Source organism: Sander lucioperca, chromosome 12, assembly GCF_008315115.2.
Source record: "Sander lucioperca isolate FBNREF2018 chromosome 12, SLUC_FBN_1.2, whole genome shotgun sequence".
Lineage (NCBI taxonomy): Eukaryota > Metazoa > Chordata > Actinopteri > Perciformes > Percidae > Sander > Sander lucioperca.
In genome coordinates this window covers 26,656,313-26,684,053 of record NC_050184.1, presented here as the reverse complement: position 1 = coordinate 26,684,053, position 27,741 = coordinate 26,656,313, and the positions used below count along the sequence as shown (strand labels likewise).

The 27,741-nt window shown below is 40.3% G+C and overlaps 2 protein-coding genes across 9 annotated transcripts in view; one reads left to right on the top strand and one right to left on the bottom strand.

The window, feature by feature from the left end:
• LOC116062030 (sodium- and chloride-dependent taurine transporter-like) lies at nt 1-18,633 on the top strand. Of its 3 annotated transcripts, none has more exons than XM_031316478.2 (14): nt 1-226; nt 3,932-4,161; nt 4,263-4,397; nt 7,203-7,437; nt 7,924-8,056; nt 8,789-8,923; nt 10,542-10,645; nt 10,791-10,915; nt 12,433-12,545; nt 13,589-13,726; nt 14,172-14,274; nt 16,068-16,168; nt 16,299-16,469; nt 16,829-18,633. In XM_031316478.2, exons 2-14 carry the CDS (start codon nt 3,933-3,935, stop codon nt 16,982-16,984), a joined length of 1,878 nt encoding a protein of 625 aa, XP_031172338.1. In that variant the 5' UTR covers nt 1-226; nt 3,932; the 3' UTR covers nt 16,985-18,633. The 3 variants fall into 3 exon arrangements, with proteins under 3 accessions (XP_031172338.1, XP_031172339.1, XP_031172337.1); XM_031316479.2 differs by having other exon boundaries at nt 51-254; XM_031316477.2 differs by lacking the exon at nt 1-226 and adding an exon at nt 2,074-2,206.
• A 2,426-nt stretch (nt 18,634-21,059) lies between these two features.
• LOC116062029 (glutamate receptor-interacting protein 2-like) overlaps nt 21,060-27,741 on the bottom strand; it is a 31,876-nt gene continuing 25,194 nt past the window's right edge. For all 6 annotated transcript variants that reach the window (XM_031316472.2, XM_031316473.2, XM_036008144.1 and 3 more), the window contains exons 21-24: nt 27,536-27,650; nt 27,017-27,241; nt 24,537-24,683; nt 21,060-23,072 (exon numbers count right to left, since the gene is read on the bottom strand). In XM_031316472.2, coding sequence (XP_031172332.1) covers nt 22,875-23,072; nt 24,537-24,683; nt 27,017-27,241; nt 27,536-27,650 — 685 coding nt within the window. In that variant the 3' untranslated portion in view covers nt 21,060-22,874. The remainder of the gene's footprint in view (nt 23,073-24,536; nt 24,684-27,016; nt 27,242-27,535; nt 27,651-27,741) is intronic.

Genomic DNA, 27,741 nt, shown 5'->3' with positions numbered 1-27,741 from the left:
ACAAGTGACAGAGAATCAGGTGAAGCGCGGACGGAGGGAGGCTGTCGCTTTAAGAAGTTGTTGCATGGAGAAGCTGGTGATTTTCCACTCAAACTGATATTAAACCAAACGCGCACAAGCTCGTAGAAACAATGGCCTCACAGAAAAATAGATGAAATAGTTTCACTTAGCGTTAAAACGTAGGCTACAAAAACAAGGAACAACAGGCTGCTTAGTACGAGGACAGGTATTTCGGCATCTTCTTTACGTATCAAGTCAGTAAATGATGCTTAATGTTTTAATTTTAAAAATAACCCAGCAAGATGGATAGAAAAAACTAATAGCTATCTGCTTTTAAGCTGTCTGTTTTTAAGATTAATTATTTTTAAAACACTATGTTGACTATCATTTGTCACCGTATTTTGATGTAACAGGCACGCTAATTCATTTTATTCTCTGATATAACACACTGATCTTTTTTTTCTTTGACATGATCGATGCTGTCCTAATTCCGCTAAAAAAAAAAAGAAAGAAGTCCTGGCGTTTTAACCCTGCTTTGAAAAAACGTCTCAAGCAAATATTGTTTTGGTTTTAAATAAAACCCGCAGCTTTGGCCTTTGAACCCGGTTTCCTGTGTTTATAGCTGATAAGACTGTTCCTCGATTCTCTTTGATCATTTTTTCCGAGAGCTGCTGTGATGCCTTCAGGCGCAGCCCGGCTTTACAGTGACGTGTGTGTGTGTGTGTGTGTGTGTGCGGTCTGTTTATTGATGCCAGGTGCACTCTCCACCCTGTCTAGTGTATGATCGACTGACAAGTGTGTCCCTTATAACCCCAATTCGCAATCAGCAGGATAAATCCTAAAGGATTTCTGGTGGTTTATTAATATTCACAATAATTTTACTTTCTCAGTTAGTGGTTCAATATTTTAGTGTGAAATGAGTTAATGATGTGAACAAGTTTGTAGCATTTCCATTGTATTTAAACTGTAAGCATGTTTAAAAATGAATTTACCTTTAGACAAATATAGTTTTAATGCTAAATTAGGAGATTGATTGTCTGCTCCTCACTTGCAAGATATCTGATCACCACTAACAGATAACATTTTAGAAGACAAGACACAATAAAAACAAAATAAAACGGTAGTTTGGAGGTGGTAGACTGAATAGTGTATTTGCAATTTTCAAAAATACAGATCCAGGTTTACAGCATGTTGTTATTCAACAATAACTAACTCCTTTCCATAGGCTGTCTGTGAGCTATGAGTAATGAACAAACATCACAAGGTTTTCACGTGTGTGTGTGTGTGTTTGTGTGTGTGTGCGTGTGCGTGTGCGCACGCGTGTGTGTGGTGTTTAAATGATAGTTCGTCATCAGCTGATCCTTGTTCCCCATTTAACTGTACAAATCCAGCAGGGGAATTTATCAGTTTTTAATTGACTCTTGCATGCCAGAATTTGTCCAGCCATTGTGAGCTCTGAGCTGAGCAGTGAATGGTATCTAAACAGACTCATTGACGAGTAGAGAGAGACACTTTACCTTATTAGGAGTTGTTATAAGCTGATACTGTACTCGTTTACATTTCACAGATAACAAACCACTTGTCATGAAAGAATGGAGGGCCAGTGATTCTAAATATTCTGCATACCAAGAATTAGCACAGCATACGCGTGAATAAAAATAGTTTTCACACAAAGATGTTCGGGAGTGGCGTTGTGATGTTATGAGGGGCTTGTTATGAAACCGTGCTTCATACTTTAGTGCTGTTTGGGTGTGCAACACTAAAAAGAAAAGAAACAGTAAAACTCTGAATGCTGCCTTCAGTTCATGCATTTGTTCAAGATCATAATTCAAGGCCAGCCCCCAGGTTTGGACCAGCCTCTGACTTGTCCGCTGTGTCTCCAACGTGTGTGTGTGTGTGTGTGTGTGTGTGTGTGTGTGCTTGTGGGTGACACACTTATCCCCCACCAATTGGCTGTGTGTATATTTGTGGGCAGGGAGTTGTGGTAAGTGGAAATTTACAGTCTCCCATGTTGGTACCTGAGTTGTCTGTCACAGAGAGGCTGCATCCAATCTCCACTTTGGATTTAATTGTCTTTAGCCAAGGGGCGGGCCCTGCTGTCAGCTCAACTTCTTGTGAGCCGTGTTGGCATAAAGGCATTCAGTACAGAGGAATGGTGACAGCTGAGAGAGAGGACTCTATACATAGTAACAGCCATGAAGGAAATGTAAGTTTTCTAAACTTTTTCAAGGTCTGCATGTGTTAAGTCAAAATGTACTGCATGAATGGACTTATAATAAAAAGGGGTGTAATGCTTTGGTGGATATTGTAGGAGTCTATTTGTGTTAAAGGGTTAGATGAATAGAGAAAGAGCTGCAAATACATTTTAGTATTGTCTTGTATGATTCATGTTGACATCAATGAGGATTTAGGCAGTAATAATATTGTGCTGTTTAAAAAAAAAAAGGGTTTAAGGAATTTGTAGTCAAGTGTGTCTGGTTTAAATCCCTAGGACAGTTTGTCTTGAGTCTTATCTGGCGGGCAGACAGCCTCCTAACACCATGCAGGCAGGTGAAAGCATACGCTAAGCAGATGAGGGGAAAAGTGGGGGAAAAGAGATAAAGAGAGAGAGAGAGAAACAGGATGAGAAACAGAGTGGGCGAGAATGGATCCAGTTATGTAAGGAGGTTTGAGAATGGAAAGCTGTTCAAGTTGACTTGTCATGCATAACAGGAAGAGAGAAATCCCATAAAATGATGGGACGCAGTGAGCACACACGGGGGATGGAGGAGTTGTTCAAGCGTTGATTAAGTGAAGAGACAGAGTTCTCATTAGGAATATGAAATGTTGTAAGTAACCTTTTTAATGTGGTTGTTGCTAGAAGTACCAATTTCTAAGAGGGGACATGCTGTCCATTTTAAAATGTCCCACAGTTTCACACTTTTCCCAAAGTATTTGATGTTGCCCTGTTTTTCTCCTAAAATAAGAGGAAACTTCTATATGAAATCTCATATATTACAATGAATTATAGCTTTCTCATTGTCCCCCTTACTGTTCTTTTTTATATGTCAGCTGGGAGCTTAAATCCCATTCAGTCTTGGCATGTTATTCCTGTCTGATTAGGGTTTCTTTTCTCCTCTTGGGCTCATGGGAAATAGAATACTTCGGTCTTTCTTGGAAAGGTACTTTACAGTTTAAATGCCCAAGTGTTCTTTATATGATCTTGAGAGCAACCAGGGTTTTGGGAATGCAGAGGGATATCTTCTCTAAATTTTGATTACGGAGGAGCGACTTGTTGCTCATACGGTAACATAAAAGAAAGCAAAGAGAAAACTTTACTTCAGGGCCAGGTGAGGTCTTTAAAGCGTGTATTGTATCCAAAAATTTCCTTCCTTTTCCTCCAGTGACAATGTGCCCCCCTCCGAGCAGCAAAATACTCCCTGAGACTTAGAGTAAAGTTGGAAAACAGAGAGCTACGTGAACAGCTAATCAGAATGTGAAGGTGCACATACTGTCGCCAAGGTGCTTGTCTTTCAGTGTGAGTGATATTTTAGCTATACAATTTGCAGCATGCATGTGAAATATAGATGTTTTTTTCTACAGATTGATTGAGAAAGATAAAGAACACAGTGAATATTCTTTGTTAATTGTTGGAATCTCGCTGTCTGTTTCAGTCAGCTACACAAACATTTCTCTAGTCTGAATGACCTCCGTTCATCAGCTGTTCAGATTAGCAAGATTAGCAAGATAGTACCGTATAGCTTGTATTTAGTGGTTACACAGCATGCCGTAACGCAATCAGACGACCGCATTAGCTCCTTAATGCTCCTCCCTCTGTGTCTTTTCATGCCCATTCCTGTCTCTCTCTCTCTCTCTCTCTCTCTCTCTCTCTTTCTCTTTCTCTTTGTATATCTACATCTTATGTGTCCCTTTTCTTTTTTGCTGTCCACAGCATGGCACAAAAAGAGAAGTTCCAATGCTTAAAGGATTTTCACAAGGACACCCTGAAACCTTCACCGGGGAAGAGCCCAGGCACGCGGCCTGAGGACGAGGCTGAAGGCAAGGCTCCTCAGAGAGAGAAGTGGGCCAGTAAGCTCGACTTTGTCCTGTCCGTAGCCGGAGGCTTCGTTGGATTAGGAAACGTCTGGCGCTTCCCTTACCTTTGTTATAAAAATGGTGGAGGTAGGCAAAAGAAACACAACATTCTGGGGTTAAGCCAAAAAATCATAGGTGGGTGGTGATCGTTGCTAGAAGATGTCTTACTTCCTGTATCCATTACCCAGGTGCATTTCTCATCCCTTACTTCATCTTCCTGTTTGGGGGTGGCCTGCCTGTGTTCTTCCTGGAGGTCGCACTGGGCCAGTACACCTCTGAAGGAGGGATCACCTGCTGGGCCAAGCTCTGCCCCATCTTCACTGGTCAGTCCAAGCAAATAAGATTTGGGCTTAGGCTGCTTTGTGTTATGTAAACAACATTACACAGCATAGTAAAGCGAATGAATGATATAAGTATTGTCACGGCATAACCACAACCCTGGGAAAACTTGATACTATCGTCACTTGTCTAGGAGCTTCCAAAGTTTGGCCGCTCGTGTATGTGAATCTACAGAGCTGAACACTAGGTTGCCAAGTTACAGGTAAAATGAGTAGGCATACAGTACCTGTCGTCGCTGCTCCGGCACCGCTTCGTTCCGTCATTCGACCAGGATTCTCCTTTGCGACACTTGGAAGCACATGTCTTTCTTCCTGAACTCTCACCCCAGCTTCTTCTTCTTATTGTTCTTCTTCTCCTTTGTAAACTCCCTCAGTCTCTGTGACAAGGTTAGCCCCTCCTCCTCAGCCTGGCAACCAATAGGAAGAAAGGATTGTGCTGTGATATTCATTTACGCAAACATAAATACACATATACAAACACCCCACACCAAATACTGGGTTGGGGCGACCTCTAGCTCACCTGGTAGAGTGTGCGCCCCATGTAGGCTGAGTCCTTTGCAGCGGCCCGGGTTAGAATCCGACCTGCGGCCCTTTGCTTCATGTCATCCCCTCTCTCTCTCTCTCCCCCCTTTGCTATCTGTCTAAACTATCTAATAAAGAAAAAGCAATAATCACAAAATAAATTAAATAACATACTGGGTCAAATTGAATCTAATTTGGGTCAATATAGCACTGACCCAGTACCCATGAGCATAAAAACCACTGGGTCACCCGTCACACCCAAAACAAATCCAGTTTAGTGTTATTTAGTGTATATTATTTTCATTGGGTTATTCCGCCACACCAGTAGGTGGTTATTTTGACCCAGTAACAATATCATATTTACATTTCTGTTGGATCATAAATTAAACCAAAAACTGTATGTTTTCATTAACTTTAGACAAAACAAGCTTTTTACAGTTTATTTTTTTACCTTAAAACATATTACACTACATTCAAAACTGCAAAGGACAACATGTGACATGTTTAAAAAAAGACAAAGCTGTTTATTCTACACACTGTCTTTGCTCTGAACAATTCATCCAAATTTGGATTATTTCCAAAACAGTCGAAACAAACACAAAAATCATTTAGGAGGACATCTACCCCTCCGATAAACTTTTTTTTAAACAGTCAGGTGTATACTATTGTAAATGGAGAAGAAGCAGCAGATGCGTCATTCAAATATTTTATGTCTTTGACATTAAATACCCCAAACAATGTTCCCCAGTCTGGGAAGTTTTGCAAATCTCTCAAAAACCTTTTCATTATTTTGTCTGCTTTAGAAAACAACCCAATAGAAAGACCCAAAGCCCACATACCCTGAAACTGGGTTAGTAACTTTTTTAAAAAACATTTTTTAGTGTGCATATGCTTGAAGGCGCTCCAAAACATAAAGTCATCCTTGGATTGAATATTTTGTGTGTATAACGGATTGATTGCCATGGAAACAGACTTGCAAAAGAAACATTAAGTTGCATAGCAATGGTCTCATGCAGCAGGTCTGTATTTTTTGTTGACAGCGTGGATCCACTTGTTTTGTCTTACCTTATAGGATGTTATAAATACTGTAGGTCTTCTGTGACGGTGTTGTCAGGGTCGGGTTCTCTCAGAGGTCTCTTGACCTGAGATCACCAATAACATACTGATACTTTAAGACACTCAAGGGCCTCTCATTGCTTCTTGGTGCGGCCCTCTACCTTTGAGTGACAGCTGTGGACAAGCACTGAGGTACCACACCTTGAGCAGCTGCTGTGACACCCTTACTCATGATCACACACGGGACATGACATGAAAAGAGAGGAAGCTGTGCTTCACCGGATCTCTAGCAGCTGCTGATGGTCTCCGCTATCACTCCCCTGCCCTCATGTGTTTTTTTCACACAGTGAAATTCATGACTTTACTCCCTGCACTCATTTGAGTGCTCATAAACATACGCACACACACACCTGTCACAGCATTGACCTGTCTGTCAGTTTGCATTTGGTATGTGGAAATGAGGCATTGGGGGCGACAGAGATGATGAGTTTAAAAATACTCTTGAGCAGTGGAAGAGTACCGCAGATTTCTGTGTCCAGTTTCGTGGCAAAGTCATCTTAAAATAGTGTTTAAACACTAAAGACATAAAAACACTAGATAGCCGAGTCAAGCTTTCCCCTCTTTATGTTCATAAAGAGTTTGTTGTTATTTATGTTTGTGATAGCAGGCTTTTAAAGTCTTCATTTAAGTTATTTACCTCCAGGCTAAAATTCTGTTTTGCTGCCCTCTCTGACTGAAAGTTGCAACTCCGACCACAGAACGTATCACTGACGTGTGTGGAGCAAGGCAAGAAGATAAACTACTAACGGCCAGAAAAAAAGATTTTCAACTGCTGTAACGGTTTTAATCACTTTTATTTATAACAATGAATCTGCACTTCTACTTGGCTCTAAAGGAGCTTTACAGCTAATTGTTTTTGAATTATGTCTGGCTCACATCATCACATTTTCGGTCACAACAAGCACCTTTTTTAAGGGACAAAGCTCTTAAAACCCACTGACAGACAAAGTCAGCGTCTAGCTGGGGAACATAGTGGAGCATTTAAAGAGGCAGATATTTCACTCAGGACTTAGTGGAGTGATTATTGGACTTACATTCATCAGGTGACCAGAAACATAACAAAGGCTTAATAATAAAATACATTGAAATCACAACTCTGTCTTGGATTATATTTTGATCTGAAAATCTGCCTTCTTTCCTCCCTCTCTCTAGGTATTGGCTATGCCTCTGTCGTGATCGTATCTCTACTAAACATCTATTATATTGTGATCTTGGCCTGGGGACTCTACTACCTGTTTCAGTGCTTTCAGCCGGAGCTCCCCTGGTCGAAATGCAACCAGCCCTGGAACACAGAATACTGTATAGAGGACACAGTCCGCAAGAACAAGACCCTATGGCTAGCAGCCAACATGACCAATTTTACCTCCCCCGTCACTGAGTTCTGGGAGTGAGTATTTACTGATAGCCTGCCTAACACACACACAGTGACATGAATATACTAAAGTAACACTGCCTCTTTATCTTGCTTGCTTAAATGTGTTTAAACAGGCACAATTTACTTTAGTTCTGTCACTTTATATCTATCTTAACTTTATTTGTACAGCACCTTTCACATGTTAAAAGCAGCTCCTCAAAGTTTGACTAACATTTTCTTTTTTCATGCCCATTTGCTTTTTTACATGTTTAAATTTGATGACAATTCATATAAAAAGTGTTTATGCAGCATTAGACACCTAAATGTTTAAGCCTCAAAGCTTTTCCAAGTAGTCATCTCACCATTTTAGTATATGCAGTCTCTGGATATGCCAGAGTAAAGGCCAAGTCATGTGTCCGTTTGATTTCCAGGAAAGTTTCTGGTTGTGTTTGAAAATGTACAAGATTACCTCTTCTATTTCAAGTCCCACAACTGCCTGTGCCTCTGTATCCTCTGCAGACGCAACGTCCTGAGCATCTCCACTGGGATTGAGGACATAGGGCCCCTGAAGTGGGACCTGGCCCTGTGTCTCCTAGCAGTGTGGGTTGTCTGCTTCTTCTGCATCTGGAAGGGAGTCAAGACCACTGGGAAAGTGAGTGCTGGAGGCGTAGACATATCCTGTACTTATTTTGTTGCCTGGATGCTGTTAGTCCTTTATTATTTTTTTTTCCCCCAACAAGTCAGTGACCAAACACTGTTGCTCAGAGAAAAGCCACGTGCTAGGAAAGCAGTTAATTTGGTTGATTTAGAGACACAAGTCTCTGCGCTGTCCTGGAAGTTTCTTGTTGGCCAGACTCACTGTCGGCTGTAAGCAGTTGAGTGCCGCACCTTAGCCCTTTCTTTGTTTCTGTTAGTGAGACAGAAACTGGGCCACAGCCAACAGGAGGAGCTCTGTGAGGAAAAATATTAACTCTATTAAGGACTTCCTGTGGGTTTATTTCCATGTATAATGCACGATTCATTGTTGGGATTAGTGTGCATTAAAATGATCACCCTTAATCTTTCACCAGATAACAATTCAGAAAGTGAGAAGACATGCTGTGTAGTGTACTGCTTCATGCTCTATTAGGCATGCAATCCATCTTAAACCCTCTTTGTGACTTCTGTAGGCAGTATGCATCACTGTTCCCAGACCTCTCTCTCTGTTAAAATATTGGGAAATTAGAGGAACAATGCATCGTTTGTCCTGCATTTGGAAAAAAAAGTTTGAAATTAGAACTTATCAAAGGAAATTGTGTTTATCCCATTATATCTCAACGGTAATGAGTCATACGTCTATAACTGTTGCTCAGTATTTTGGCTAATAATTCCTTGTCCTGTCTAGGTGGTGTACATAACAGCAACTTTCCCATTTGTGATGCTGATTGTGCTGCTGGTGCGTGGAGTGACCCTGCCTGGGGCATCTGAAGGGATCAAATTCTACCTTTACCCTAACCTGACCCGCCTACAAGACCCAGAGGTAGGATCTTCTCTTTCACTACTTTAACTACCGCCCTTCATATCTTTCACATTTCTGTGTCCAGGTATTAAAGGAATAGTTTGACATATTAGGAAACATACTTATTTGCTTTCTTGCTGAGAGTTATATGAGACGATTCCTACCACTTTTATGTCTGAGAATCATTACAAATATTAGTTTTGCTTTATGCGGTTTACATTGGACGGTGATGGCATTTTGCTATGAGTCGCTCATCATCTCGTGCCGACTCTTCTAACTTCCTGCTCACTCTGCTAGCCTGGCCGCTCAAGGTTTTCAATTGTCAGAGTTAACACAGAGGAAAAGGCGAAGATGGCTATTGGCTATGACCTATGGCTCCGATCCGGACTACGTGGACAAGCAAGACCATCTCTGCATCCATCTCCATCTCTGCATTAGAGGTGGCACAGAGGCAAGCAAGGTGGAAATGAACACAGAAAACCTGGTGACTCTTTTTCTGTGTGCCAATCTGGCAGCCACATTCTGCTTTATGATGAATCATGCACAAGTTGAAGGAGCTAATGGGCTAAAATTTCACTGGAATTGTACCTCGCACGATTTCATATGTCAAATAAAAATGTATTGAGTGATTGTCTGTAAGCTAAATATGAAACTACAGCTAGCAGCTGGTTAGCTTAGTATAAAAACTGGAAACGGCTTGCTTGGCTCTGTCCAAAATCCACCTACCAGCACCTCTATAATGTGTTAATTTGTGATTTTGAGTGTTTGCACCTACTAGTGCTGGTATTCACAATGATATTCAACCTGTCACTGGCTCAGTCTGTCATACCCACATGCTTCAAGAAGTCCACCATCATTCCTGTGCCCAAGAAAACAAGACTATCCTGAATGACTACCGCCCAGTGGCACTTACCTACCTCTATAGTGTTGAAAATGCTTTGAACGACTGGTCAACGATTACATTTGCTCCTCACTACCCAGCCCAGTGGACCCATTAAAGTTTGTCTACTGTCCCAACCAATCAACAGAAAACGCCATAGCACACATCATCCACACCAGCCTATCTCCCCTGAAAAAGAAAGGAAGCTATGTGAGATTGCTGTTCATTGACTACAGTTAAGCATTTAACACCAGAGTTTTCTCCAGGCGAGGGTTGGTGGACAAACGTCTTCCATCCTCATCCTTAACACCGGAACACCCCAAGGCTGTGTTTTGAATCCCCTGCTGTACTCCCTGTACACACACACCTGTGTAGACACTTTTGACTCCAATACCGTCATCAAGTTTGCTGACGACACTGGTGTGGTGGGCCTGATCACAGATAACAATGAGAAGGCCTACCTGAAAGAAGACGAGGACCTGACCCACTGGTGTCAGGACACACAAGTTGAAGGAGCTGATGGGATTAGATTTCACTGAAATTGAACCATGTACAATTTGTCATGTGACAAATAAAAAAAACGGATTGACAAATCGAACCGAAAACATAACCTCCTTGGCGGAGGTAATAACATTTTTGCCTTCTCGGTGTGAGCAATCACTTATACTTTTTTATTAGCTGAAAACACATTTCACAACAGGTTGACCTCATCTGTTCTGGAAAACACTGTGAAATTCAACTCTTCCTCTGTCTCCTCAGGTGTGGATTGATGCGGGGACCCAGATTTTCTTCTCTTATGCCATTTGCCTGGGAGCCATGACGTCACTGGGGAGCTACAATAAATACAAATACAACTGCTACAGGTGAGTTGTGTCTCCGCTGGGGAAGGGGGGGGGGGACTGTAGTAGTGACAGCAACTTGTGTCAGAGACGGTTGCGTGAAAAGAAAATGGGAACTTCGGTTCCGTCTGTGTTGATTAACAACCTCCATGACATATGTGTGACATAGGGACTGTTTGCTGCTGGGAGGCCTCAACAGCGGTACCAGTTTTGTGTCTGGCTTCGCAATATTTTCCGTCCTGGGCTTCATGGCACAAGAACAAGGGGTGGACATTGCCGATGTGGCAGAGTCAGGTACGAGGGTCAAGGTGATGGCAGCAGTGATGGTGGGCGCTGTTGCCAAACACAAAAAAAAGACAATTGGAAAGTTATCAAAAATAAATGAGGGGGAAATAATAATTCAAGTAGTTTAGTCAAGTCTCTGAAACGATGATGCTGAAATGTAGAGGTATCGGCAATTGCACACTCCTTGAATAAAAGCCTCAAAGAAACAGAATTGTTACTTCAGTGTGAAATCTGTTCCCCCTTTTCTGAGGACAGATTACATGGCATTGGTGCTGTATGTTTTAGCTACACAATGAACTGCGGTGTCAAAGAGCTCCTCATCATAACTACAAGTGTTCAATGGCACCAGGTGTCCTCACGTCCCACATTCAACTTGCTCATGTCATTTACTAGCTTTGAATCTTTTTGACCAGGGGACATTGCTAAGAAGATTGGCACCATACTGTATGTACTCTACTGTATATTGTGCACTGGCAACCAGAGGTGATATTTCTGACCAGCAGCACTGCATTGTTAGCCCAGTTCTGTTAACAAGCTGTGGATCTCCTGAGGTGGATGCCACTGCTTCTGTTTCTGCCTTTCTTTATACTCTATGTGGACTTTGAAGGAGATGCGTCTTCTTTCAGCATGCTCGCTCTGTTCAGTTTAAGATTAAACTCTTGCTTTCTTTAAGACTGCAACTTGAATATAATCATGTGAAATCAAACTATAATTGTAAAGCAATGACAGCAAGTCTGTGATGGTGTGTTAGTGTGTAGATACAAGATATTCCTTCATATATGAAGATACAGAACCAAAATTCATAAATTAAAGCATTTGTAGAAATAACTTGCATTTTGCTCAGCTGTTTAAATGAGACACTAGTTTATGTGATTGCTCACTTTGTGCCCCATGCTCTTACTATATCCTGTTGATATGGTTCATGGCTTGGCTACAATCCTCATCTGCTTTGTTTAGATTACATTCCTCTTTATTGTCATGGCACACAGTAAGTACCAAAAATGCAGATTAGTATTTCATAGCATTTTCATATTAGTTATATGTGATATATACCAAACATTATACAAAAGTAAAGCAGCTGTAATATGTACAGTATACAGAACAGAACCTAATGAATAATATGTGCAATGAATGGTCTGGGTATGTATATATACAGCATAGGCAGTTAAGTCATATGTACAGTGTAAAGAGACAATATGTACAGTTGAATATGGTTGTTGATATTCCAAGTTAACACATACAGGACACTAGATCATGAAACAACATTGTATTTCCTTATAGACACTTAACACATAGAGACAACAAAGAATAAACACTTAATCCCATTAACTTCACCCAATGTCTTTCAGTTGTTGGACACATTAGATAATATAGATTATTGGCAGTGTCATACCCTGCTCAGCCTCTCTAGCTCAATCTTTACATTATTTTTCCAATCCCGAAATGTCGTCCAAGCTGAAATCAGATAGAAATATTAATTCTGTTCTCCGCTCCTTCTCCCCATCCCCACTATGTTCTCCCTCCAGGTCCTGGCTTGGCCTTCATCGCCTACCCTAAAGCTGTGTCCATGATGCCGCTGCCAACCCTCTGGGCCATCCTCTTCTTTATCATGCTGCTGCTTCTGGGCCTCGACAGCCAGGTCAGTATTTTCACAATCACTGTGGTGTCAAGCCATATACAGAATTGTTTGTTGATGAAATGCCTGATAATTCACACAGACACCTTCCAGGTCCCATGGGTTAGTTGGCTTCTGCCAGCCACAATGTGTAAAACCCTTTTAGTGTCTCTCTGATCCACATCTCACGTCTCCAAGGTATCAGATTACTGACAGACAAGAAAAGCAGCTTGTCCCCACAAAGGCATTTTACTATCACGACCACACTGTGAAGATTATAGTCCTTTTAATGCCCTGTAATTCCACAAATTACGTTTTTAGAAGTTGCTAGATGTTAAATGCAAAATATTTAGTTAGTAGAAGCCATTATAATAGCTTGCACGCAAGCCATCTAGCTTTGATAGGAGCAGACAAGATAATCTAAGTAGACAACACAAGTGTGCACAAGAGGGATTGGCCGGCCATATCACATTTCCTGCCTCCAAGTGTAATTCTACTCCTGTGCTAACTCAGTCCTGCATATGGCCAGCTACTTATCTCCCCCAATTGCGTGATCAGGCCGATGCTCTAAATTTGAATTCATGTAAATACTCATGCGGCTATTTCCAAAGAAATGTTGCCAGTTACAGTGTGTGTGGGTGCATTTCTTGACCATAAATTTCATGCAGATTTGTAGTCCTGAATGCTATATATTGTTAACATCGCTCACACATACATGCCACTGTTATGTAAGGAGTTTTTGTTTGGTTATTCGTGTAACAAAGAAGCATGTTCTTTGTAAATAGAAACAATTTCATGATTTTGTTATGACATTATGAGGCAATGCGGAGACACAGGGGAGCAAGAGAGAGACGGAGACAGTGATTCACTGTTGTTTTGTTTTTGTTGTGTCTTGGTAGCAACAAACCAGTGCTGCAGAGAGGAGCCCTGTTGAAATTCTCATTACTGCTTAACAAAGACAGCTCTCATTCTCTAATCACTGGTTTGTAGTGGAAAAACAAGAGCTGCATGCACACATAAAGAGACATTTTTTTTTTTGTTCTCAATAGTTGCTTTTGTCCCCACAGTTTGTTGAAGTGGAAGGACAAATCACCTCTATTGTGGATCTATATCCGGCCATCCTCAGGAAGGGTTACCGACGGGAGATCTTTATAGCTGTGATGTGTTTCATGAGCTATCTCTTGGGACTTGCCATGGTAACGAAAGTAAGTTCACTAACAGTCACTTCATTGGAGCCTCTGCACTCTTACTTCTACTGCTTATCCTGTTTAGAGAAGGAAAAGAGAGTCTGTGTGTTCGGATCAACGGCAGAGATAACGCCACAGACTTTCCACTTGCCTGTTGGCTGCCTCATTGTTAGGACCAAATATGGCTTCCTACCACATTCACCACTCACATCCTGTGTGTCTGAGTGGAACAATTCGGAATGCCGTTTTCCGTTTAGCAGTTAACTGTGCTTCAATGGGGTCTCAGCACCTGTTGAACTCTGCCTCTATTGGTGGGGTGCCAGCATTCTTGTATGCCGCTTATAACCCCACACACACACACACACACACACACTCTGCTTTAATACCCCCTTCTATCTCTTTGATTTTGTTCCACACACATCAGAGGGGTAATTAATATGGCTTTCCTTTTTTCTTTTTCCAGGGTGGCATGTATGTGTTTCAACTATTTGACTACTATGCAGCCAGTGGTGTGTGCCTTTTGTGGGTTGCATTCTTTGAATGCATTGCTGTAGCCTGGGTTTATGGTAAGTGGAAACGACTCTATGTGATAGCTGTTGTCGTGTGTTATTTTTCAAAGTAATGGTCCTGAAGAGTTGAGGGAAAAAAGCAGAAACGATCTTGTTGGTGGTAAACAAAGGTGTCCTTGTGGTTCCTTCCATGGCAGTAGTAAATAACTTTAACTGCATGCAGAGGCGTAGTGAGAGGGGGTGGGAATAGTGTTTGTCCCCTGCTAGATTGTGATTGGCTATCCAGGGTTTCATCCCACCAAATTGCATCTTCCATTATCAATGAAAGAAGATTTAAACTAATAAAAAAGAAAACAAATTGGAATGAAAGCAATGCAGCATCTTCCTATAATAAACCCTATTATTGTGAAGCCATCTGATTCTGTAAATTGCAATAAATAATGCATCTGCCAAACCACTATACGTATACTTTTGTGACTGTGAGGCTAAGAATATTTCCCCAAATAACTCTGCAAAACTCAGGTTAAGGGGCTTACAACAACCCCAATATTTAAATTCTCTTTCCTACCCCTTACTACTGTTTCAAACTGGTCTCCATCCAGCTGGTCTCAATCGATCCATTATACAAGTCGTTAAGTTCATTGTCCCTTAGGTTTTACCAGAAAATGGCCTCCAGTATTACAGATGCAAACAAAAACAAAATGCTGCTTGGTACAATGTTGCGCAAATTGCGGGATAAAGTACAGGTTCCATAACTGCACATTGATTTCTAATAAGCAAGCTTCTTTAACTTTCTTTAATTAGTATCTATAATTAATTGTTGCTTATCTAGTCATCAAAATATAATGTAATTTAAAAACATTCAATTTTAGGGGCTTCAACAGATTAACAAATTTAAGAAAGAAGAATCTCTCCTACACAAGTAAAAATCTATAGTTTTTTACAATAGATGCTATTGTAGCAGCATCACAAAGGACCTTACTAGCTGCTGCGCTTTGCATTCATCTGTAGTCCCTTTGTCCCTATGTTAAAAAGGAACTAAAAACAGAAAAAAAGAACATATTGTTAACATGTACATAGGAACATAACAACAGACATCAGGCCCATGTACAGCATAGCACACACACCACACTAAGCAATGCAATAAAACACAGTTCACCACAATAAACACTTAGGAAGGATACATGATGACCTAGTAAGCTAGCTACGGTATACCTCACAAAGCTTAGACTGTTTATACTATATACAGTTTGTGCTACATGACCCTGCAGAAATATATGGGGCAGTTTAGGGCAGACAACAAGAGCTAAGGGGCCATAAACATGCTCATTTCCAAATGACTTGTCTCGCATTGCCAGACCTTCATCCACAGTGCTTCGGAGGAGGGTCTGGCTAGTCCACACAGCATTACGGGATGGGAGAGAAACGTGCTCTGGTTTATAGGCATTTCTTTAAACCAATCACAATCATCTTGGGCAGCGCTATGTGCCACACGGAGCAACGGCGCCTCTGCAATACAGCCTCGGGAAGGAACTTGTTTGGGTGAAACGTGTACGTTCAAAGGTTGTTTTAGTCGGAATTTCCGGCAGCACCTGAACAATCCCGGAAGTGGAACGTCGCGTGGATATAGACTATGCTATAACAAACAATAAAACGTGAACAGTTCAGACTAATTATATCTTATGTACAATATTAATTAACTTTGCTGACTGACACACACACATACACACACACACACACACACACACACACACACACACACACACACACACACACATACACACACACACACACACACACACACACACACTATCACTCATGCAATTCTTTGTTCTCTTTGTGTTGGAAAGGAGTTGATAATTTCTATGATGCCGTTGAGGATATGATTGGCTACAGACCAAACCCGTGGATGAAATGGAGCTGGACCATAATCACTCCTGTCCTCTGCATGGTGAGAAATAAGTGCCAGCTTTTGGAGTGACACTTTATTGCGTTGGACGAGATATTGTTGACGACATGTTGATAGTTAAACTTTGAAGGTCATAGAGGTGTACTAAAAGAAGAATGTGTTTGATTTCCAGGGCTGCTTTGTCTTCTCCCTGGTCAAGTACAAGCCCTTGACCTATAACAAGGTGTATGAGTACCCAGACTGGGCCATCGGTCTGGGCTGGTTAATGGCCCTGTCCTCCATGATCTGTATTCCCATGGTGATGGTCATCAAGATCTTACAGTCTGAGGGATCCCTGATCGAGGTGAGCTCAATCCTTTAGTGCTTTTAAAGGAATAGCTAGCCATTTCACCTTGCTTCCAGTCTTTATGCTAAGCTAAGCTAACGTCTCCTGGCTGTAGCTTTATATTTAGCATACATAACAGTGGTGTCAATCTTCTCATTTCAACTCTTGGCAAGAAAGTGAATAAGCATATTCCCCCAAAATGGCACAACATTTTAAATTAACTTGGCTTGAATTTTATTTATACATGCAGGAATACAGATGTGATACAAGATGAATTACGATGTTTGCCATTTTCAATTTGATAGTTGTCATGTTGAGCCTGAAACTGCCCCAGTTTGTGATGATCATTAGCCTAATCTCTCATCTCCTTCCCTCAGAGGATCAAAGCAGTGGCAGCCCCAGCGAAGTCAGGCGTGAGCTCTCGTCCAAAAGAGTACAACTTGAAGGGCAGCGAGTTGACACAGCCCCTGGACCCAAACGGGAACAATGGCTTGATCAAGCCCACCCACACCATTGTAGAAACAACGATGTGAGCACTCTCTGTGAGAGGAAAAAGATTAATGTGCTTTCTGTGTTATTATCATGTTTGCTAACTTTGATAATGGTAGGTTTGCATCGTCCATTATATTCACATTAGAGATACTCTGGTTTGATTTATATGAAGAGAGTTATATATTATTGTTGTAATGTTTTATTCTCTCGTAATTTTTTTGATTTTTTACTATATTGATATCGTTGATGTTACATTTGTTGTTGCTGTAGTTGGCACTGATCTCAGTTTAGGCAATATTTTGAGATAGAAAATGTTCATTGTTTACTACATTTCTGTTGATTCCAGAGACGAGATGGGGAATTTGCTTTTTTGGTGTAATAGAAGAAAAGATTAAAATCTCACTTCACATAAATTCAGTAAACTAAACAAGTAATTAACCACGTATAAGAAAACTAAACATCCTCACATGATTGCGGCAGTCTCGTTGCCCAAGCTAACCTCTAATTTTGTTGTTGTTGTTGTTCATCCCTGCAGTTAAAATGAATGTACCTCGCTAGCAGCCGAAGTGAGCCACCCACGTCTCTCAGAGTACACACAACATTTTAAGTGGCAATATGCAGTGTATAGAGTTAATCTTGCTTTACATTCTTTAAATTACAAGCTGAACAAGGCCTTGGCCAAATACTGTGAGAAATGCATTCATAAGAAGATCCATCCATCCTCAAAAACAGAATGAGATAAAAAAAAAAAAAAAAAAAAAAAAAACAGCTAAGGAAGACGAAATAAGGAGAAAAGGGAAGTGGCATTTTTAGAGTATTTGTACACAGCCTGTGTGACTACTATAGTCAGTCCCAGTGCATTTATTTAAACCTCTTTTTGCACTTTATATGTCATTTCACCTTTATTGTAGTATTTGTTTTTATTGTTGCAAGGTATTTGGAGTTGCATTTGCAACACATTTCAGGAAGAAATATTTTTAGCTTCTAACTTTTTTAATATTGTAAACTTTGATATACAGTATCTAGTTGTCTTCTTGCTAAGATGATGACAAAATAGAATAGAGATCTGACATAAAATATCTTTAGAAGGATCTGTGAGAACATCACTTTAAACTAAAAACATTACTTTTTTCTAAACATCCTGACAACTTTCTCCATTGTGCTCATTACAGAAGCAGACATGCTCTGCAGAACTACCACTGGATTCTAGTTTTTAATGTTTGGTTTAGGCATTTGTATTATAGAATTTGAATTGTTTGTAAATCACATATGCCTTTTGTAACAATTTTATACTGTACATCATAAAAACACCATCACTGATAAATTCATTTTACTGAAAACTCTTTCAGAAAAAAAAGTTAAAAAAAACAATTGTTTTCTAAATATTGATTACATTGTGAGCCGGGATTACATTTTTCAGTGTTCAATATTCACTGAAGCAATGGCATTCTCTGCTCACTCAAAATGCACCATCAAATTTAGAATAATGTTCAATAATCCATCAAATTGCACAGTTGGATACAAAATCTAAAGCATGTGCAGGAGCCACCACAATACTGTGCTGCTTTGTCTGTTAAAATCTTGGAGATTCAAGTGTACCAAAGTATTTTTGTCTCACAGTTGTCCCCTTTTGAGATGCACATTGCATAATTTCTATATAGATTACAAATAAACATATTTTTTCTTTGGATTTTATGTCTCAAGAATTCTTTTATTCTCTAAATATGAACGTCTCTTATGCAATTATAGATCATCACTCCTGCAAAGTGGAGAAATGTCCACCTCACATTTAAATGTTGAGGCTGAAATTGTTATTAAGTGACATGATTGACATGTAAAAACATTTATAATACAGCCCATGATTGACAGTGTCATTTCTTGTATGAACCAGGTACCAATAACATACTTACTACTACTCAACCTTTGTAGGTACAGGGGAAGAAAATAAGACTATGGGGAACAAAGGAGTAACAATTGCCCTATGCAGTGAGCTAGAGTTTAACCTCTGCTCAAGTCCCCTGCTGTCTGGCTGCGCTGTACCTACACTTAAGTACCAGTAGGAACCACTAACTATTTTATTGGTACCTGAATCACACAGCTAAATCACACTGCAGGAGTGGGCTGTAAAGTGTTAAGGACAGGTTTTATTCTCACCATAAAAGTCATGACTGCATATTGGAAGAGTTGCTTGGTAAAAGGAGATCAGCACAGCACCGCACAGATGATTAAGAGACTGCATTTCAGCACAATATCATGTTATCCGTCTTCATAGAAATACAGGTCCTGACGCTAATCTAGATATCATTGCAGTTCTTACCTTTCAGATGACTTAACTACAAGCACTTCATATGTGTGTACACAGCCTTTAGTCACTGGTTTAGAGAAGGCTGTTGGGTATGATTTAACACACTAATCAAACACTGCTAAGTAAGTATTGTTTTTATTCATGTGATCATCTACTTAGATGCCCCCCTTCTAACCTTCATCAATACTGTTTATTTTGAGTAAGTGCTAATTATACAAATCACAATATCTTTTGATTCCACCCCTGAAATAGCTATATTCATTATTATAATGTCCTCCATCGAGCAGATAACACTGATACTAACCTTAGTGAGTTTCCACCTGGTTGTAATTTGTCCTGAGTGATCCAATCACAAGTGGAAAGCTCTGAGATGGACTCCTACCTTTCACCACTCTCTGTGATGACTCATTGACACTTGGCCTAGATTTTTTCTGGGTGTCAGTCCCTCCATCAATCTAACGCTCCCCAGCAGGTGGGAACTGTACTGCCATCTCTCCCACGGCCCAAGGATGGCACTTGCTTATATGGGCATGTCTCTGGTGCCCCACTGTCCAGCCGAAGCCCCTGAGGCACTGAACTCCCAAAGACTTTAATTCACGTCACCTGGACGATCAACACGAGTGCCTGTGTGCATGAGGAAGCAAGGTCTTCAAATTCTTCATGGAAATGGGACAGCACATGGTGAAATCATGATACCTGGGCTTGCAGATGCATTTCTGTGAAGAGTCAAGTGAGAGGCTCATATTTAGTGTTTAGTGCTCACTTTCTGAACATAAAAATATTTGTAAACAAATCTGGTGAAAATAAATGATCTTACGCATGGCTTCATAGAACAAATAAGACACCACATTTGTCCCCAGCATATTTTTAAGAATTTTGGCTTTAAACAAGGGTGGACAGTTGGACTCTGTCTGGGCCCATTCGTTGACGAGCACCACCATCAACTGTGTCCCAAACCTATTTTGCATTTGTTCCAGTTTAATTGATCCACATCCAGCATAGCAAATATTGTATCATTTCCTGTTAGTATTAAATGGTAAAGAATGTTTTTTTGGTATATTAACAGCTAAACAAGATATTGTAGTAATTTTAAGTACATACAGTATAGGATTAGTATGGATTTTAGACATAGCTTAAAGTGGAATTTCGGTGTTTTTCAACCTGGACCCAATTTTCACATGCATTTGTGTGCAAGTGACTATGTGAACAAAAAACTTTGAAATTGGTCCAGAATTGAGCTGCAACTAACTGGCAGACACTAACCAAGCTGCAATGGTATCTATGGGGCAAATGCACACCGTCAATGAACGTCCACTAAAAGTGCTGTTTTTTCCACTGACAGGTTCCGATTATTATTATTGTCTGACTACATTATGAAAAGATGGAGAAGTTGCTGTTATTCTGCCATACGTTGGTGTGTAACTTACTGATGCCAAGTCAACACAGTAACTTTAGCTAATATAACATTAGCTTTCCTCCACTCGGTGCAGCTCTGCCCTCTTGGAACAGCATTTTTCTTTAAGAAAATATGCTTTGCTAAAGTGCAGGTGATATGATGGGAATGTCAAAAGTTTTGCAGGTATATGGTCATAAACCAAAGTATTGGACAAATGTAAATGTTGACATAATATGCTGCTAGATGAAAAGTCAAGGCATGCCAAAGTTGTTATAATTCATCTTGAGTGAAGACATGAATGTCTGACCCAATTTCAAAGTGTTTCATCAAGTAGTTGAGACATTTTGGCTGGTTGACACACTTTTGGGTCAGTGTGCGCAATCTAGTTGGGGAAATTAAACCCACTGTTGAGAAATCAGATCCAAATCAACTATGGTTTCATGAACTTTATTCTTGTAAAAAGAAATGTGTTTCTTAATTAATAAATTAAATAACAAAAATAAAATCATATCCAATAAATCTTTCCATTTCCTTTGAAACGATTCCAGACGTATTCAGGGAGGATGCGGAAATTAACCAATGAGCAGCCACATTCAGTATCACAGCTTACAGAAAGATAATATACTGTATGTGCATATACTGTAAATACAAATAAAGCACTGCATACCCATGATACTTTGTACAGCAAAATAAAAAGGTACAATACAATAAATGAATATAAAACCTTAAAAATAAGCCTCTGTATACAACATAACATTTAATGCAAGACATATCTGAAATCAGATTTAAAAAAGTTAACGCCCCAAGGATGAATCAGTCTGCTCTAAACAGGACAGTGCAACTATCTCACAACATCTTCATATCAGCCAACACATGAAACCAAATTTCTTATTTCCAGAGAGGCAGCTGGATCAGCAGGTCAAATTTTTTACACAAAAGCTTTATAAAAACAAGTAGTCATGATCAAAAAGGGGGTCCCTGTCACAAAGATCCTGTAGGAGCAAACAGAGCTGAATCAATACTGTTTTATTATAAGGAAGAGCTACTTGCATGACAAACCCAATGCATACCTTACATGCTTCTAGATATCGGTAGGAAACACAGCTACTGCAGAGGGGAACATCAATCCAGTCAGATGTTGAATGAAAACAAAAAAATCATTCATCACTGAAAATTGAAAAGGCATTTGATCCTCCTGTTTGGGAAAGGATGTAATTCACTTAAGGAAGTATCAGTGATGGACCACAAACCAACCCATAAGTCATTCTGGTGTAATGCCACATACGGAGACGCAGATTCACACAGTGAAAGGGGAAAACAAGTGAAACAGTCTTTAACAAATGGATCATAAAATGTGCATTATGTGCAAATGCAGTGTTAGAAAAAAAATGTGCAGAATGTGAAACTGAAAATATATTTGTAAACGTGTGGCTGAGTCATCAAGACAGGGACAAAAAATACATATTGCAACATTATATATCTTTGAACACTGGAGTCTCTCTGGAACCATTCAGAAAGGGTAGAGTGTCTTCACAAGAATTCCTGGTATTAAGATGTAAGGGGCATTCAAATTCAGCTAATAATACATGGAAAGTATTAGAGAACATACTGTCTATTTGGAGGCACTGTCCGTTCTCTAGGACGGGCAGTGAGGAGGAAAGACTGGAAACGAGGGCAGTGAGCCAAGTTGTAGCTGAAATAACTCAAATAAACACAATGTGCCTTTGGACCTTGAGTCTACTAACACCCTGCTTGTCAGTGTGTGTGTTTCTGTTTTATATGCATGTAAAAAAAAAAAAGAAAGATTGTGGAAAATGTGCTTTCACTTGTAACATGAGGCTCATTAGAGCAAAGATGGTAAATGTACCAGTGCGTGTATGTGCAGCATCCTACTCTCTCCAGAGCTTAGGCGTGTGTGTTGACATCCTGGCTCAGTCAGAAGCTATGACTCCCCCTGTTATATAACTCGGCATGTGGCTTTGCCTCTGGAGAGGAAAGGGGAGGGGGTTGCCCTGAAGCCAGAGCCTCCTCTGAACTGCATCATGTGAACACAGTGACTAAAACCGGCAGTAGTGAACACGTGCACTTCGTGCGATGAGAGTGGCTGTTCCTGTGAGGATGTTATGCGTGAGTGTGAAGGTCTGTCTGAGAGGTACTATGTGACAAACGTAACCGTGCGTGACATACGTGTGGTCCCAGTGTTTCAAAAAGCTAGTGTCTATCTTTGTGGTCACAGAGCGATGCTGTTGGTCCTGTGCTCGGGAAAGCAGAACAGTGAGTTTGAGGGGTCGTCACAGTCGTCGGGCAGCCCAGTGTCTGCCGCTGCCAGTGGATTCCTGCTAATGACCAAGTCCAGGCTGTCTCCAGCCTCTATAATTAGGGGCACAGTTAGACAACAGTCCAAGTCCCTGGTCCTCACACGGTTCACCTGGAAGATTACAATCAAAGAAATCATTCATCATACTACTACATTATATTTCGTTAAAAGGCATAGTTTGACATGCTAGGAAATGTGCTTATTGCTTTATTGGTGAGTTTAATTTAATTTTAGTTTTTAGCATACAAAAATATTTAACATAACAATCACCAGCTGTGGGCCTGACTGTTAAGGAATGGTTTTACTGCTGTCCAACACAGGGAGGACAAACAAACCAATCATCCTTCATATAAAAAGGGCTATGTGACAAACAGTTGTGGAAGAAATATTCAGATTTTTTACTTAAGTAAAATTATCAATATTACATTGTAAAATACTCAAGTAAAAGTCCTGCATTCAATGCAGAATGTCCCATTTCAGAACAATGTTTATCAATTATATTATTGGATTATAATCATTGATAAATTAATGCAAGTATCACTTTAATGTTGCAGCTGGTTAAGATGGAGCTATTTTCAATGACTTTATATACTGGTGTGTACTGTGACCTATAATCCAAATCTGCAAAGTAACTAGTAACTAAAGCTATCAAATAAGTGTAGTGGAGTAAAAAGTACAATATTTGTAGCATAAAATGGAAATACTCAAGTATCTCCAAATTGTACTTAAGTACAGTACTTGAGTAAATGTACTCAATTACTTTCCACCACTGGTATTCACTTTTTTAAAGTAAATAAAGTATTCACTTTTTTAAAGTGAATACTTGATACAAAGAATGCAACATTTAGCAGAAAACGGCAAGAAAACCCAGCCCGGTCTCACGGCAGTTCGTGTGACGTTAGCCGCCTCCCGGAGTCCTTTCCCCGAGAAAATAACGTGACATTTACATGTAAAAAACGAGAAAAACGTCTCCGTGAACACGTATCAATAGATTAAGAATAACGTGACACTTACACGAACTGCCGTGACTGTGTTGGAAAACCACTCCAAAGTTTTGAATGTATACAGAGATAGGTTATGCTGCTTTTTATTGCACTACATTAATGTGACAGCTTTAGTTACTAGTTACTTTACAAACTAAGATTTTTGCAAACAAAACGCGTGTAGTTTATATAAATTAAACTACCCAACAATATAGGCCTACAAGTACAGCTGAAATGATTAGCCGATTCAAACACGTAGTTGATAGAACTGTTTGGATTGTTTTCAGTTTCTAAAATGTGAGGATTTTTCTGGATTGGGTACTTGGGTACTTAAGTAGCTTTTTCCTAAAGATACTTACGTACTTTTACTTTAGTAACATTTTCAATGCAGGACTATTTTTACAGTGTGGTATTAGTACTTTTAATAAAGTAAAAGGATCTGAACAGAGAAGACAATTATGTAATTATGTGATAGTGCTGTATAGTTATGGAGAGAGGAGAAGACATGAGTGCGATATTGATATTCTCATCTAACTCTCGCCAGAAAGCGAACAAGCAACTTTCAACATTTTTAATTTCTTTAAACCAGTACCTGAAGAATGCGGTCGAAAGGTTTTAACCCTGCCTGGTCAGCAGGGCCATCGGGGCGGATCATGTTGACATAAACCCCTTTCTCCAGGAGCCCGTCGGATACACTGAAACCAAAGTCATGGCTCTCAAGGTCCTTCCTCACAGTCACCTGCAAACACAGATACCCTTAGAGTTACACAGACTGTACAGCAATACACATATTCAGAGGCTTTCACGCATGAGCTTTTATGTAAAAACTCATTTAGTATTTTGGGGGCAGATTTTAAAAACAAAGGTCAAAAGTCATTTTAGCAGATGATCAGATATCCTGACTTTTAGTTCATAGCATGAGTTAAAAGTCCAAAAACACTTGATCAGAGTAATATTCCACTCAATAGAATCTTTAATTAGACCCTGCTGCCTCATAATGGCTGCAACATTAATAAAAACTGCACATCTCCAGTTTTTAAACAGACTTTGTGAAGTCTGTCAAAGCCAAGTGGCGATAACTGATTAGTCAGACTTTTAAGCTCCCTACAAAGTGTCAGAAGACATTGTACAACTACATTCACAGTGTTACTCTCCATGCCGAGTAAACTGAAAAAAAGAGAGCGGGATGAGAAGATGGATATCATTCTCATATCTGTCCGTTCAATATGAAGCTGGAGCCAGAAACAGTTAGCCCAGCTTAGCATAAAGACTGGAAATAGGAAGAAACCGCTAGCCTTACTTAGCAGTGTTATATTCAACAGACAGATGAGTGGTATTTATCTTTTCATCTAACTTTTGAAAAGAAAGTGAATAAGCACATTTCCCAAAGTGTTAAACTATTACTTAAACTTGTGGCCAGATGAAAACACAGGGGGTGGACACAATAAAGCTATGATAATCTACAAAATATAAGGTGTAACCAGATATGTTGTATCACAAACTTATGCATACAACTTGTTGCACAGCTATTGTCACAGCATTGTACAGGTGTCTTTTATTGTGTCCACACTCTGTATATACAAAACAGTTAATGTTTTCACAGCCACATGTCTGTGTCATCTGGTTCTCTTTGGGTTTAGACCTACACTATAACAAGGTCATCAGGTTTGACAAAACAGCTTTACTGCTGACACTTCAGATGACTTTCCATGATATCACGTAAGATGTGTCAACTCAAAACATTTTTAATTTCCACACTGCGGGACGGTTATTACTGCCCCAGTTTCAGCCCAGTCAGTCACTCCGTCAGACACCGCATAGCGAGATGCACGGAAGCACACCAAACAAGGCGTCTCGGAGAGTACACGGCACAGACTGGGGTCACAACATGTGCATCTGCTGAGGGAATGTTGTATAATGAGTGTTGTTTCAACATATCAACCGGGTCCAGTTACACTCACTGACACGTACAGTGGGTCAAGTAAAGGATAAAGAAAGCATGCAGGTTTGAACTTCATAATGGGCAGATTCCCTCAGGACATGGTTGGTGGTACCATGTTCATCAAGCTGTGAGTGCAGTTGACTGATCAATCAGTGATCACATTTTCATCTAAATGTTTCTGTAACTCTTTAGATAACTGTATAATTATACGGTACATATGGAGTATCAATGAAATACTTATTGGGTACCTATATGCTATTACAATGGAATGGGAAAAGAGGATAGATAATGAGGGAGTAACTTTGTGTTTAGCATTTTTTCTTTTAATTACTGAGTACCTTCTTAACAATTAACAGCATACAGTAATATTGGTACCAGGTAAAATGGGGTAAAAACCAACTTTGGTAAATAATACATTATTATAGTTGCAAGGGATCAAAACAGCTACACGCCTTTACAGCCATATCTATAAAATAATTTATTTGTATGTATTTTAAATGATAAAATACTGGAGAACAGTAATGTAGTTTTTTTAAAAGATTATTTTGTTGGCTTTTTTATGCCCTTATTGTTGATAGGACAGCCTAGACCTGAAAGGGGAGAGAAAGAGGGAACGACATGCAGCAAAGGGCCACAGGCTGATACCGAACCCGCGGCCCTGAGCCTCTGCACATGGGTGCCCGCTCCACCAGGCGAGCCACCCAGGCGCCCAGTAATGTGGTTTTAAGATCCGTTGTAGGATCAATCTGATGATAAGAAGGCAAGCTTTTTTTGTCTCATCATATCATCAGATATGACAGGACAAATATCAACTTTTTTTGTTGTTGCCACATATTGTTTTGCTCCTTTCATGAGCTATTGTAAAATGACATACAGGTTAAGCCTATTGGTTCCCTGTAACTACTGGGTAGTTTAGTTCTAGGTCCCTCCTAAATCCTTGTTCCCTGTTCTACTTGCGTTGTACCCACCTGTGGATAGCAAGTACTACATTGATATCCGCCAAGTACAAAATATTTAAACTGTAATTTGTGGGCTGTAATCTAAAGCATTACTGATGTTTCCTTCATGTGAATCTTTGTCGTTTGTTTTGAAAAAAAAAATTCTAACGTGAAATTCCCTAACAGATCTACCTTGTGCAGTGCCAGAGTGATAGGGGACAAAATATCAGAGGGGTCTACTCTCCCCCGGGATGGTACGTCTCTGGCTCCAGTCGACATGTTCAGGTTGCTTTTGTTCCTAGACTCGCTGTGCATCCCCTCCCTCTTAATGGGACTAATTTCAGAATGAAACATTGAGTCGTCGTTGGTCTTGGTTTCCTCTAGGTACAGGCTGAGAGCGCTACCTGTCATGGATGCCTGAAAGAGAAAAAGAAAAAGGACTTCCATTTGGACAGCACAACTTATATTTCTCTCATAAAGTGTGCACAGAGCCTGATTAGAGGCCAAAGCATTGCGCAAAGCCTTCCTGGGTCAGTATGGCAGCAGGTGCCCGACCGGCCTTGTCAGATTTAATAACAGATTACACACTCTGGCGATTATCATAATGCTTCATCTGGCATGGTTATTTAGGCTGACACCGGTCTATGAATACATGAGTATGACAAAGCAGATGGAGGAGAGAAAACAGGAGCAGGAAGGGGGGGGGCCTACCTCCAGCTCCCTGAGAATCTCTGACTGGCCACAGGTCTCGAGGTCCTGCAGAGCCTGGGACCAGAGGCTGTTTTCCTGGTTCAGGGTGCCATGGCAACGAGGGGGGCTGATGAATCTATGACAACGCAGGAACCAGAACATGAGAGCAGCCCTGCAGGTCTCCAGGCCGGTGCTGCTTACAAAAGGCAGCATGGGAAATGCAGTTT

Bases quoted from the DNA above. Each gene is read 5' to 3' on its own strand.
- LOC116062030 (XM_031316477.2), top strand. The intron at 7,438-7,923 runs GTGAGTATTTAC...TATCCTCTGCAG, and splicing joins CCCGTCACTGAGTTCTGGGA to ACGCAACGTCCTGAGCATCT. The intron at 14,275-16,067 runs GTAAGTGGAAAC...TGTGTTGGAAAG, and splicing joins TGCTGTAGCCTGGGTTTATG to GAGTTGATAATTTCTATGAT.